The following is a 15,312-nucleotide window of genomic DNA, read 5'->3' on the forward strand; positions in this document are numbered from 1 at the left end:
ATAGATGATTGATAGATAGATAGATAGATAGATAGATAGATAGATAGATGATAGATAGATAATAAAATGCTTAGAGTGACCCGTCACTACAGTTAAAAATGTGACTTCCTAGGAAACAGCTGAGGGCCTCTGACAACTTTGAGGATTTTCACACTTTAGTTTTTATTTTTTTAAATATAATCCCATTATTTTATATTGGCTCCTACCTGTGGATAACAAAAATGTACTGAGTGAGCAAAATTGCACACTTTAAGAAAAACTAGATAATTTTATCAAATTATTTACACTTACATAGCCAAAAGAAGTCCAAATACTCCCCATCCTGTTTCTCTAGCATTCTTTCCAATGAAAAGATTTTGATTTTTGCTACACATGTATAAATCGCAAGTGGTTGCAAGGAGAGGACATTTTACTTTATCCTTAGTGGACCCCAGCCTTCCCTCACTTCCCCAAACAAAGAGTATGGGAATGCAGGCTCCTTTATTTTGGCTTGGGCTATGTTGTAAGCCCTGCATCATACTCCATAGGCAATGTTTACTCTCTTTTCCTTCCTACTTCCTACTTCCATCACCTCAAATTTAAATTCTGCATAATGAAGGATAATTCTGCAAGAAAAGCCTAGATAATTATGGATAGTTAATGACTGTATCAAGCTTCCTAGCGTGAACATTCCTTACTCTTTCTTCCCCCTAACATTAAAACTTGACTAGGTGGTTGAAGTCTATACAACATTCCATGCAATTATTTATAACAAAATTACTATTGTAATGACAGCACACAATCTTAGTCCAGCAAAGTGCTATTGCTTTGTCAAAAGTGGAAAGGATTTCAGTTTATGGAAGTAAGCTGATATTCAGCATGAATCTCAGAGCTGGCTTTCTCCAAGATAACACATTCCTGTTACCTTCTGCAATGAGTCAGCATCACATAGTGCAAACAGAGAGGTGGTTTGAAAAATCTATTGATTTATTCTAACATTAATTCTGAATTAGGTAAGGGTTCATTTCAAAGAAGGAAAGGTCACTCAGAATACTGACAACACCACCTCTTTATGATCATTTCCCAGATACCTAGCACTTAACTGCCTAAGTCCAGTACAGCTGTTCACTTCCAGGCATCCAAAGATGTCCTTCATGAGCATTCTACCCAATGACTAAGAATTCATAATCTTCCAGCTTGCTTCTGAATATTTAAACTTAAAACTTCCCTTTTTCTTTCTCATCACTGATACAGGTTATGTGGGCTATTTTTCAAAGAGAGGACTTTGTAAAATCTTTGTAAATGAATAAGTAGGAAACTGTGTAAAAATTAAATCTATAAACTAAAACATCAAAAAATTTCCCCTATTAAATTGTGAGGATTATATCTTCTGAACTGCCTCTAAGTGTTGGGCAGGGACTTAACACAAAACTTGAAAACTAATACCTTTCCTTTCTAATTGAATATTTACATTGATAAAATTATGATGACATAGCAATGAATAATTGATCAGATTTGCAGAAGTAGGTTAAATGCTCTAAGAATAACCTTAAATATGTCTTAAAGGAGCTACTTTCAAAGATGAGCAAAAAATAAAAGCAAACTTTTTCTTAGTAATAAAAATGTTTTCACTCAAATTTGTTTTACTAAAATAAGATTAAATATTTTATTAAATTCAAATATCAGTTTTATGTTAGACTAGAGTTCTTTATTAAATTAATTTTTCTTTGGAAAGACCAAATTAATATTTTATGTTTAAATTTCTCTGAGAAAATATAAACCACTAAATACATAAGTTACATTTTAGTATCTAAGGGATTCAGTTACTTTTTTATACTGAAAGCAGTGAATAAATTAGGAATTAATAAGAAAATTCTAAAAGTCCAGTCTCTTTCAAACTAAAATAATTAAAATTTTCTAATTGGGCTTATATATAAAAATATAAAGTAATTGTGGGCTAGAGAGATGGCTCAGCATTTAAAAGTACTGACTGTTCTTACAGAGGATCAAGGTTCAATTCCCAGCACCCACATGGAAGCTAACAACTATCCATAGCTCCAGTTACAGGGGATCTGACATCCTCTTCTCACCTCCGTAGGCATTGCACTACACAGGTGCACTTATACACATGGAGGCAATACACTCAAATGTGTAAAATAAAAATAACAAAAAATATGAAAATATGTAAACTCTTTGGGAATAAAAACAGCTTGATTATAAGTTATTATGATGTGTATAGATTTTTCCAAATATTTTAATAAAACTTTTCAAAGTTCTTGATGAAAAAAATAGCATAAATTCAGAAGTGAAGCAGTCTGATTTCATTCTTCTGCTCTTTCAATGCTCACTCCTTCAGCCTCAGTGCCTGACTCTGCTGTACATGCTGACAATCCAAAGCTTTGTCACTATGCATCATAAATAGACTCACAAATATCATCAAGGTTTTTTGCTCAGTAAAAGCAGATATTTTAATATATATTGTGGAACAAGCTCTACACTGAATTATTTACATGTATTAATTCATGACACCATCATGCTGAAAGATAATAGCAAGCTAGATCTAGGACTTGTAGTCTTATCTACAATTCTGTAAAGATTCTGTTGGAAAAGAGAAGTTGGTCCTAAAATATTGGTTCGTGTATGTTGAGAATACTTCTTTTCTGATAAGATCCTCTGTTTCTTTTTTTATGTACTCTTTCTTCTTCTTTTATTATTTTTTATGGGGCTTTTGGCTACTAACATTACCCCTCTGAAGAAGTAACCCTAAATTCTTTTAAGGATTAGATAAAACCTCCCAAATACTTTCAATATTTTTGGCCTTTGGAACAGAGTATGTTGCTAAGGGGCCCATGGACATTTTGAGTTTTAGCCAAGAAACTGGCTACTTTCTTTGGGGTCCTTTTTCCCTACCTGCCTAGCCAATTCTTACCTCCTATTCTTATCACACTATCCTCTGAAGGGGTTACCCAACTTGTGGATAGGAAATCAGGACTCAAACCACTCTGGCTTCTTCCATGCTGAACAGGAATGCAGGGTGAGGCAATTGGAGTACCCCTTCAGTTGGCCTATCTAAAAGACTCCCAAATTCCATAACTCTTATCTGTAGGGGGAAAAGAAAGTCCTTGACTGGTGACAGGAGATGTGAAGGAGAAGTAAAGGCACGAGTAATTAGCATTACAAGTTCTAGACAGGGAACTAGAAAAAAGTCAGAACAGGGCAATTTTCAAATGTTCATATGAGAGTCCATTGGAGTTTCTTGACAAGGGCTTCCAAAAGCACCCCTCTGTTGGGTTTCTCCTCATTTTTCTTTTGTCTGCCAAGGCTGGACTGGAGAGTGATGGGTTCAGGATTTGCTTTCAGGTATTTTGATAGCTGTAGGAGTGGTTAGAATCAGTGTCAGTTCCCTCTCAAAGGCTTCTAAATAGGGGGAGAAAACAAATTTATCTATCATTTTAGAACAATAGCAGGTTGTCTCCCTTAGCTACAGGTGGCCACTACAATATTGCAGACCAAGATTTAACCAAGTCTTACATCTGAGCAGCACTTTCTGATTAAGAACAAAATCATCAATGAGAAGTAATTGTCTAAATAACTTTTTAAATGGACTTAAACCTAATGCCTGGGAAGTGTAATCCCTTGAACTCTTAAAGAAATATACTGATGACTTTACTCTCTTGTTATACTTTCCTTTTGGGTTTTTAAGACCATACAGTTGGCCCAAGTAAATCAATTTATTTTTACACTTCAGGTCATTTGAGGATCGGTTCCTCAGGGGTCACATGGGTTTAGGAGGAGCTCCTGGCTTCTTTCTTTTACCAGTTCCATCTATGTGAAGATAAGTCAAGAGTCCTGCTCGACCATGTCTGGCTTCACTTGGCAGCATGGAGATGTTTACTCTGAGTTGATCCTCCTCTTTGCAGACTGGACACTGGTTCAAGTGCATCTCATGGGGTCTCCATGACTTCCCTGAACAAGAGGACAGGTGATTCACCACAGTTACAGGACATTTTGAGAAATGTTCCATAGTCCCCTGGAACTTAGTCTTGAGGGCATGGGGATAAAGCTGTCCTTTTAGTCCCTCTGACCACATTAGTATAGACCTCAAACTATGGCTGTTAAACATCCAATAAGGTTAGTTCAACCAGTCTGTAACTTTTAATTACCATGTGCTTGGGTAAAAAAACAAATGTTCTCAGATAAACCTTGATTAGATATATATTGTGTAGATTAATCTTGGGCAAAAACCAGTTGTTCTCAGATAAGCCTTGCCTAGCCATATATTTCTTGATCTGGTATGTATAATTTGTCAGTAGGCTGTTGGACTAATATGGTTCCCTCTGGTTTTTAAAACTAACTAGGCATTAGTTATCTTTCGCATTGTCTAACCCTTCCATCATGGTTTCCCCAATTAAGGTGCCCCATTTTTCCCATTTGTCCCTTAATAATACCCTTCTCCTACCTCTCACTTTTTTTAATAATTATGAGACATACTAGCATTAACAAATAATTTTTCCATCTGTCATGAGAATTCTTTTCCTGGGGATACTAAGCAATGCTTATTCCCTTTTAAGGCTCTAGTGTCAAGACAATGTTTGATTAAAGTTTTACTGGGGAATCAATGAATTTGCTGAGCTTACTTACCAAGATAACTGAGGGGTTGCTGAGGTGTATATATGACCTGAGGGTATGCACACTGGAAAGCCTTTACCCAGCAAGGGTCATGCCTTTTCTTCCTAGTCTTCCCCTGATTATATAATTTAGCCCTCCTCAAATCCAGGAGACCATGTGTGATTAGGGCCAAATTACACACAGTTGGCTAGGAAGAATGACTGGATACTCCAGTGAGGTTCCAGTGACCCTGCTTGGCACTCCTTTAATGAATGAGCACAACCATCGACAAGCCCACTTGTGATGCTGTTTAGCAATCAAGCACAGCTGAAGTTGTGATGATGGTAGTTATTTAATGCAGAAGAGACTGCTGTACAGCATCATTTTATTAAAAGGGCCTGGAATTTTAAAAGATTAGGTGCTAGGATCCACATATGAAGGAGAACATACACTGTTTGTTTTTCTGAACCTGTGTTACTTCACTTAGTATAACAGTTTCTAGATCCATCCATTTACCTACACATTTCATTATTTCATCTTTCTTTACTGCCAAAAAGAACTCCATTGTGTAAATATACCACATTTTTGTTAACCACTCGTCAGTTGAGGGACCCTTAAGTTGCTTCCATCTCTTAGCTATTGTGAAAAGAGCAGTGACGAACATGGTTGTACAAGTGTCTCTACAATAGGATGAGTCCTATGGGTACATGCCAAGGAGTAGTATAACCGGGTCATAAGGTAGGATAAGATTTAGTTTAAGAGTTCTCCACCCTGTTTTCATAGGGGTTGCACAAGTTTGCAATCCCCCCAGCAGTTAATGAGCATATCATCAAGTTTTAAATGTAGAATATCAAAGTGAAATCACAGCAACAAGTGAAAAAGTAAATGTGTCAAGAATGAGGAAGCGGTTCAGTCAGTGTACCTGCACAACATCAAAGCATTTCAGATAGAGTTCTATTCCGGGCTTTACACACACAGTAATAGAACTTGTTAATTCCTTAGAGTATTTCTGGAAAACTTGGTCTGTATGTTTAGAGAAAATTTAAGAAAATCTACTTCTGAAAAATAAAAGTGCTCTAATAAATCACTCATATTTCTAGCTAATTTTCGAAGGTATTCGAGGTCCTGGGATAGAAGGTGACATTGCCATCGATGATGTATCAATTGCTGAAGGAGAATGTGCAAAACAAGACCTAACGTCTAAGAGTGAGTGGTTCTTCTTTGAAGTCATTTGTTAAAGTCACATATAACATCTATTAAAGTAATATGCTTCCATTTTAATAGGCAAAGTTTTTTTTCACTTAAAAATTTCTTCCAAGACCATAAGACCATAAGATGATTAAGTCCCAATGTAGCCATGTTTCAAGTAACATAAAATGAAAGTAATTTTAACTTAAATCCATGTAAGACTAATGCAGTATGATTTGTAAGACAGACTTAAATTATTTTAATTTATTCTACTTTTTGGCAGGAACTTTGAAAACTTTTATTTAAATGTTTGGAAAATCTATACACATCATACCCATTTATGTAACCAAAGCTGTTTTTATTCCCAAATGGCTTAAATATCTTCTTCCTAGAGCTAACTTTTGCTGTTTTAAGAGGTGCCGTTTTATAAGCCTTAGCATGTATATTAAGTAATGTAGCCTCGTTTTTTTTTCTGTCATAATCAACTTCCTATTCTGGTTTAAATGATATTTTTAGCAATGCCTTCAAAGTTTGATTTTCTATCTTGGGTCTATTTTTAAATAAAACACATATGAAATTATAATTTAAAAATTTATTAGAAATATGTGTTGAGCTGCTGCCTAAATCTGCATCTCATATTATATATTTGAAACATACATTCAGAACCATTCTTATCTGAACTTCAACTGTAGGATTTTCTTAGGCCCATTAGAAATCTTTAAGTATACGGTCACAGTGCCATGGAGTACTCATGCTGAATTTTGCACAAATAACTCACCAATAAATTAGCATATACAAAGGCTTGAAACTCCATGTGGTTCAAATCTTGAGCTTTTAACTTTATATATTTAGGGAGAAATCACTTCAATCTAGACATTGAAAGTAAATTTGTGCAACTATACAGGGGTTGCTCAGTGAACTGAACTGACTCCACTGTTAGCACTAAAAGCACAAAAACTAAGACTATGCGTTACAATGAGCCCTGTTGTTCCAGGTTTCTTGACATTACACTTAGTCTTTACACATTTTGTAAGAACTTCCTGGGTCTGGCTCACTTAGTTTAGTAAAGATGCAGTGAACCTCCAAGAAGCCATTTTGACTAATACACAGGAAATCATACATTCTTTTCAGAAAGAGCAGCTTTCTTTGGGATTTCTTGAACATGAATTAGTGGACCTAAACTTACATTAAGTGAAGGCAATTTTCACATTTTTCTAATTTTAATTAAAACTAAATAAATTAAGTTCAATCACTTGCATTAACCTTTCCAAAGAGAAAAACAAGAAAACTGAAGTTGTAAGAATAGTCACAGGAGATGACTGCCAACACCTGTCATGCCTTTATTATTATGTTCTAGCACATTCTCATGACCTGTTTTCTTAAACTAGTAAATGCAGAGAAATATGTGCCTCTCAAACAAATAACTATATAGTCAGGCTATTTCCCTCCCACTTGCCTTAGACATAGAGCTGATACATAATAAGAAACCTTTTCTTTGTCTAAAAAGATTTCAATTGACTGAATTTATTAGTCTACTAAGGTAGCATTGGTAGCTGTGTGGAATGCTTAACTCCTTAATGTTTGTTTTTGGCACTTATTTTCTTTATCTCTAGATTCCGTGGATGGTGCTGTTGGGATTTTAGTTCATATATGGCTTTTTCCAGTTATCGTCCTCATCTCTATCTTAAGTCCTCGAAGGTGACCTTATCCTGGCAGAGGCTATACATGATTCACCAGGCACTGGCGTGAAGAAAGAGTCTTTGTAAATGGACACTGAAAAACAAACTACCAAAGATTCCTCCACTGACTACTGACTCAAAAATAAAATAATAAGAACAAAAATTTTTTAAGCACTGGGGATAAAAAGACACCATGGAAGTATAACTTATTCCAAACTACATTTAGAGGAAAATCTTGACCTGAGTAGAGAAGAGACCTTCAGGTGCTTTCGTGGCTAAAAATGATTACAGCATCGTCTGGTTGAACACTGGAAAAAGAAAAAGAAAAAAAAAGAAAAGAAAAAAAAGGAAAAAAAAAAAAAAGAGCTATAGAAATCCTCCTCAAAGCACAAAGTCATGGCTGGTTTTGTTTCAAATGAATAGTTTGCTTGTTACCATGGATACCTAATGGCCTGCCAACAAAAACCTCACTGTAAACAGGGTACGTGGAGAGCTGGCATTTATTTTCCTTTCAAGAAGGTTTTATGTAGAGAATTAAATAAATGTAGGCCCTTTTCCCTTTGGCTGTTACCCTTCCTTGAAAATATTCTAAACTCAGAATTATTTAAAGGTTTCATGTTGCACCCCACCTTACCCCCAACCCCACTTTTATGGTTGTTTGGGTTTTGATTGGTTTTTGTTCTGTTTTTTCCTCCCATGGCTAAGCTAGATAACTGTCTGCTGTCTCTTTTTGCATGCACTACTATCCAGGACGGTAAACCTGGGCTTACATATTACACAGGCTTATCGGAGTTTGCTTGCGGCCACTTGAACACCCAAACTATGTCATCAGTTCCAATGAAGAAACCAAACCACCATCTTTTATAAATTGCCATGGAAACCAAGTGCCTTCAATGAAACAAGCCTGAATAATTTTCAACTCAGAAGCTTGCACTGCTAAGAATGGTTTGTGTAAAACTATTTTGTAAACAGACTACACAGCCTAAATGTGCACGTGACAGGAAGTCGACCAAGCCGCTTCTGAAGAAAGGACCGAAGCTGCTGCGTAAGCCCATGCAGACAAGATATTTGTTTCACCTCCTAGACAGCCATGGCCTTCCGGCTTATTGTCCATTAGAAAATAACTTCCACTGAGACCAGACATGGGAGCAACACTTTTTTCCTTGCAGGTTATTAAATGGGTCAACCAGAGCAAAAAGGTTGTTAAGATAATACTTAGCGCAGAAGGTGGTAAAACACAAAAGTGATTTTTTTACTCTAACCTCCATTTGAAATGAAATTGGCTCTAGCTTTAGAGGTAACAAGAAAATGTTTGTGATTGCCGTGCGTACAAACTCTGCCGCGGAACTGGGCCTGAAAATTCTGGCTTTAGTCTAAACACTGAGGGTAATATGCCTCTGCCCGTTAGTCAGACTCTGTGCAAATTGTGAAATATTATTTTATTATTTTAACAAGATTAAAAAACACTTTTACAAAAAAACAAAAACCTGTAAAAATGATTTTGAGCTACCTGAGGACGCATACCTTTAACCAGCCAGTTTTCCAATGCATTGTAAATTTCACTTAAACCTGTTGGTTATGACAATTTGAAGATCTTTTTCCTTAAATTATATCAGCTTTTAACTTCATTTAAAAAGACTTTTGTCTAAAGAAGAATATTATTATTATTTGTTCTTTCAACACCCCAGGATTTAAACAAACTGATTATGCAAGTGATTGGGATATACGCATTAAATTATAACATTTGAAAATATTAATATAAAAAGCACAACAAAATGTAGTGGAAAAAATGACAAAGCTTGACTTTTTAAAACAACTGTAGAAATGTTTGTGCAAATTCAGTAATTCAACTTAAAATATAATTTTACGGCAATGTTCAATAAAGCCTCTTTCCAGGTAAGGTCTGATAAGTGGTATGTGTGTTTGTTGAACAATGTTCACTTATCACTAAAAGGAGATCAGTTATCCAATTTACTGGTTACATTATCTTGGGATAAATCTTCAGTGCTTCATATACCTTAATGTCTACAGCAAGAAATTTTACTAGGAAGACCTTGACATACCCTCTTGTCTTTGTAATACATGTAAAAAATGTTTTACCTGTATAGGTAAACTAGGAAACAAATGCAACTTGAAATTTAATGTATATTTTCATAATCAGCTCAAAAGGGACATATCAGAATATCTAGATAATAAAAGAGTCAAACTAATCCAAGTTCTTTAAATTAGCAAGAGAAACAAATGAGGACTGGAATTTATTTGAATGAATCAGTCATATGGAAAATTTCTCAAAATTTCAAAGTCACCCATCTATTTTATCAAACCAAAGATTTCAAACAAATGATATCTGAGGCACTTAGCATTTGAAAAATCTACATTCACCCCAAATTCCACTGCATAACAACTAACTACATTTCTTCCCTACCCAATTAGTAAGTCACCGATTCTTTTTTTTTTTTTTTTTTCATTCTCACCAATAGGATAAATAAGTGTGTTTTAGATCTAAAGAGAGGCTTAATTTGTTGTCTTCTTTCAATTATATTTGGGTTGATTTAAGTTAGGCTTTTGCAAATAAACAGCAAAAAGCCCTAAATTCAGTATATTGGAATACATATGTCATTTCAAGAATAATCACAGGGTTTTTTGTTTTTGTTTTTGTTTTGTTTTGTTTGTTGTTTTTTTTCTTCTTCTTCTAAGTAATCCTGCACAAAGAAAGTGCTACAAGTGAAAGTTTCGATTGTACCATTAAGTGTTCATCAAATGCTAAAATCTATTGTAAACTTTCACACCAGTAAGAATACACACAGTTCAGAAAGTTCCTGAGAACTGGCTGGTACTTCAAAATTAATTCTCATTAAACTTTTAAAAAGTTGCAGATGATTGTGAAGAACAGGGGGCAATCAGAAGTGAAAGCAATCAGACCTACGGAGATGGTAATAAAATGGATTTCTCGAGTGAGCTGTGGATCACTTAGATAAACCAACAAACAGGATTCGAATCAGTGTTTTCTACTTCAGATCAAATGTTCAGTTGCTTTCATTAAGAGTAAATGGGCAAAAATGTAGAAAATTTTAAACGATTGGGATAAATGAATTGTAAATATTAAGTCGCCTCTTTGCTAACAGTCCTAATAATCATGAAAACCTCAAAAGACCTGTTCAGCAAAGGCCTTCCTTACCTAAGGCTGTATTTTATCTTATCGGGAGCTAGGCTCCTCCTCATCTTCCCTCTGCACACACTGATAATGGAGAGCAGCCTTTGCTGTTGATGTTCTTTTGTAGGAAGGCATCGGCAATTAAGATTTTAATTTTCTGGCAGAAAAAGCATACCATTTAATCTCTTTCTGCTAGTAATTGATCCCCATTAATCAGGAGCACTACCCACATCCATCAGTTCAAAGACGTTTGTTTCTTTGCATTTTAACATTACTACAACTGGGCTTATTTTAATTATAATTGGCAGCATTTCTGTGTAGTAACTTATAAAATGCACCCTAGAGCTGATAGGACAGAAGTACGGTGAACTTCACTATGTTCACTAACATTGCCAGAAGTGCCAAACAATGCCAAATACTACTACTTTCCTTCAAACTCAAGTGAGACAAAAGATGACCCCGTCATAATTATAGGATGTAAAAATACTCATGGACTATGCAGTTTTGAAAAAAAAATAATAACTTACTTATCTTTGCTTTTTTAAAAGAACCAGAGTCTTTTCTTAGGTACTTTGCATACCCACCGACCCTTGCTTTCCCATTTCCTGTTTTTCTTGGCATCTGTTTTTATAGTTCCATCATGAATTACAACATGCTCTGTATTCCTGGTTTATAATGTTTACTGGTTCTAAGTGGCTCATGGTATTCAGTAGATCAGGAGTTTAGCCTACCACTACAGTTTCTTTAAGAGAATTGAAAGTGCATGGTACATTGTGATGTCATGCAACTGACCTTGAAACTAATGATACTTCATTTCACATAAATCACAAAATTGACTTCAGCATGGCAATCAATTATATCTGAATTAGAACCCAACTAGTCTGTTATACCATGTAATAAGCAGTAAAAATAATCCCATTCTTTACTTTCATATTTTAAACTATGTTGAAATATAAACTACAACTGTACTAACTTTTCACTGAACATGCATTTTTATTTTAAATACTTTATAATAAACTTATCTGCCAACGAAAAGTGTAATTTGAAGAATAATTAATTCATTTCGTTCTGTACTTAAGACTATAAAACTGACTGTGGTATTTTTCATGATCTCTTCGTTTCTATGTTTTTATTGGTAATTTGAAAGATGGTGACAGACTGATCTGATCTGATGGTAGACATTTCAAAGAATTCTCATGAATACATGTTCTCTATCACAAACTTTTTTTTTTTTTAACGTGCCTTTCAAATATCAGGGCCATTCAACAGACATTTAAACTGGAAAAAATTTACCTCCCCAAGAAGTACATTCTGGTTGATGACTACATACTGATTGTCTCATCTGTGTCTCAACAAAGCAGAAGGTTTCACTCTTCTTGCAACTGGGCAGTTGATGTCAATGAGGAGTTATTGCATTTTCTGTGAAAACAATAAAATCATAGGGTTCAATCCCAAGCTATTTCCTTTCCTACAATGTTCCCTTTGTGGCTAACCGTTTAGTTAGTTTTTTAGTGTTATTTTTAAAAAGCAACGTCAGTCATTTTCTACTTTGACTTAGCAGAAAAGTTACTGTAAAATGATATGATTTTTTTCAAAGCTAATAGAAAACGTCCACTAAATATCCATAGTATGGATAAGTAAACATGTACATTGTTACTACCTGAACAAAGAGAAATACAGTTTGAAACTGTAATGCAAACTATGTCAGTTCAGGACAGTCTCTCATGGGTTCATGTTTGCTTGGAAACAGAGAAAAGTTAAAGAAAACTTCCACACATTTATAAATGAATTACTTTATGAGCATATATTCATTTGAAGCTTAATAAGTAATGAGTAGTGATTTCCCTGCCCTGAAACCGCATTGAGTATATTGAAATAAGGAAATGGAATAAAACACCTGGAGTAGGGCTGGAGTTAAACTCTGGGTAGACGCTGCAATAGTTTATCAAGGAAATATTTTCAACTGGTTAAATTTAATTTCAACTGTACTAAATTTCCATGAGTGGATCTGAAATGTATTCTTATTTTTCAATAAAATGATGGGAAATTCTACGAAATAGAGATGAGCTTGTTAGTATCGGTTTGTTTCCGTGTGGCTCTTTGTTGTTGCCCTGGGTCCCCATGCTGTTATATCATTTCTCGTCTCACCAATATATTTAAATGTATAAGTTTAATCACATATACATTGTGTTAAATTTATATGGAATATTAGTTACATTGGAGATCATAAAGTTTAGATTTAACTTAATTTACATTTTGGTATTTTCCTTCTGCTAAATAGTTTCAGATAGCTCTGTGTTACTTTCCTTTGGATTTTTTTTTCAATAAATGAAATTATGTTAAACACTCTATTAGTGTTTGGGGGAATTTTCTGCTGTCAATAAGCAATTAACTTAGAAACAAAAAAACATATTTAGAATGACAATTAAAATGAAAATGCCATCATTTCTTTCACTATTAGATTCTTTTATAGACTCATCGCTGCAGTGAGCACAATTAGAACATTAAGATATATGTTGATTTTAACATCCTTTGTGAGAGATCATTTATAAGATTGTGTTAAACAAGCAGGCACTCAAATCTCCCTGAATGAATGTGATTTAAGAATTATGATGCAGTTTAGTAACTCTGGGCTTCTGTATGAGATGTGAAATAATTGCAACTTGATGGTGCTAATGTTATTCAGGAAGATGGTTTTAATCACATATTGCACAGAGACGTCTGAAGGAAACCATGAGTCTTCCAAACAACACTGCTGGACAATGATTTGTATAGATCAAAGTGTGTGAGTGAAATCCTGAAATTAAAATGTGAATCGTTGTTTCCCTATTGACTTTTCAGCTTCATTTTTCTTTACCTTTGGCATTATACCTCTAAGTAAGCCCATGGACTTTTGGAAATGGAATGGCAACTAAAATTAAAATCCATTAATTGTGTCTGAAAATCAGCTCCCACATAATGGCTCCCTTGCTATATGGTTAGTTACTCCATGAGCCAATTTAATTTAATAGTCATTTTAAGGACCTTACCCATATTTTCATTCCCAATAGTCCTAGGGAATTATTCTGTTTCCCAGACAGAACAGTAAGAACTTCTTCTGTAGCAAGGCTCTCTGTGTCTTAATTCTTCAATAGGAATGTGCTAAGGTGTAAGTCAAGGCACTATGGAGACTATAGCATGAATTGCTATTGATTAACTTAGATTTCAACTATATTCAACATGCCTAGGAACTTTTATTCTACAATTATAAAATCAATGAAATTTCATAAACGAAAAAGAGGTCCTAAGTAGAAGAAAGAGAGACAGAGAACCCAACTGAAGCAAAAGTCTTTTTCTTCACAATTTTAAGATGTTTCTCAATTTAACCGGCAGATACTTTTGGTTCTTAAATTTAAAAAAAACTTTATTGAGAATTTCATACATGCATATAAGGTGTTTTGATCACCAACACCTCCCATATCTCCCCATCACTCTTTTTTCTAATAACTTTGTGTTCTCTTTCTTTCTTTTTCTTTCTTCTTTTCTTTTTCTTCTCTCTCTCTCTCTCTCTCTCTCTCTCTCTCTCTCTCTCTCTTTCGGCTTTTTGCTGCTCTAACTTTCCGCCTCTGAAATGGTAATCCTAAAATCTTTTAGGGATTAGATAAGAGCTCCCAAATACTTCTGACATTTTTGGCCTTTGGAACAGAGTATGTTGCTAAGAGGCCCAAGGACATTTTGACTTTTAGCTAAGAAACTGGTTACTTTTCTCTGGGGTCTTTTTTACCGTAACTGCCTAGCCAATTCCTACCTCCTATTATCACATCATCCTCTGAAGAGGTTACCCAAATTGCTGATAGGGAATTGGGGTCCAGACCTCTCCAGCTTCTTCCACGCTGAACAGAGATGCAGGGCAAGGCAATTGGGGTACCCTTTCACTGGGTCTATCTAAAAGACTCCCAATTTGCATAACTCTTCTCTCTAGGGAGAAAAGAAAGTCCTTGATGGGTGAATACGGAGTGTGAAGGAGAAGTAAAGGAAAGTATGGTTAGCATTACAAGTTCTAGACAGGGAACTAGAAAAAAGTCAGAACAAGACAATTTTCAAATGTTCCTATCAGAGTCCATTGGGATTTCTTCATGAGAGCTTCCAAAGGCATCCCTCTCTTGGGTTCCTCCTCATTTTTCTTTTGTCTTCCAAGGCTGGACTCAAGAGTGATGGACACAGGATTTGTTTCCAGACACTTTGATAGCTGTTGGAGTGGCTAGAATCAGCGTCAGTTCCCTCTCAAAGGCTTCTAGATGGGGGAGAAAACTAATTTAGCCATCATTTTAGAACAATAGTGGGTTGACTCCCTTAGCTACAGGTGGGCAGTACAGTATTGCAGATCAAGATTTGAAGTCATACATCTGAGCAGCAGTTTCTGCTCAGAAGCAAAATCATCAGTGAGAGATAATTGTCTAATAATATTTTATATAGATTTAAGCCTAATGTCTGGGAAGTGTAATCCCTTAAACTCTTAAAAAAATACACTGATCACTTTAGTCTTTGGTTATACCTTCCTTTTGGGTGTTTAAGACCACACAGTTGGCCCAAATAAACCTATTTATTTTTACTCTTAAGGTTGTTTGAGGATCTCTTCCTCATGGGCTTGGGAGGAGCCCCTGGCTCATTTCTTTTACCAGTTCCATCTATGTGAAGATAAGTCAAAGGTCTTGCTCAATCGTG

General features: G+C 35.1%; 1 protein-coding gene across 3 annotated transcripts in view; it reads left to right on the forward strand.

The window, feature by feature from the left end:
* The window catches only part of Mdga2 (MAM domain containing glycosylphosphatidylinositol anchor 2), an 899,633-nt gene extending 891,816 nt beyond the window's left edge, over window positions 1-7,817 (forward strand). For all 3 annotated transcript variants that reach the window (XM_008829871.3, XM_029561983.1, XM_029561984.1), the window contains 2 exons: window positions 5,688-5,793; window positions 7,389-7,817. In XM_008829871.3, the coding sequence (XP_008828093.1) occupies window positions 5,688-5,793; window positions 7,389-7,477 (195 nt within the window). In that variant the 3' untranslated portion in view covers window positions 7,478-7,817. The remainder of the gene's footprint in view (window positions 1-5,687; window positions 5,794-7,388) is intronic.
* The last annotated feature ends 7,495 nt before the right edge of the window (window positions 7,818-15,312 follow it).

Source organism: Nannospalax galili, unplaced genomic scaffold (assembly GCF_000622305.1).
Source record: "Nannospalax galili isolate Female #2095 unplaced genomic scaffold, S.galili_v1.0 scaffold253, whole genome shotgun sequence".
Taxonomy (NCBI): domain Eukaryota; kingdom Metazoa; phylum Chordata; class Mammalia; order Rodentia; family Spalacidae; genus Nannospalax; species Nannospalax galili.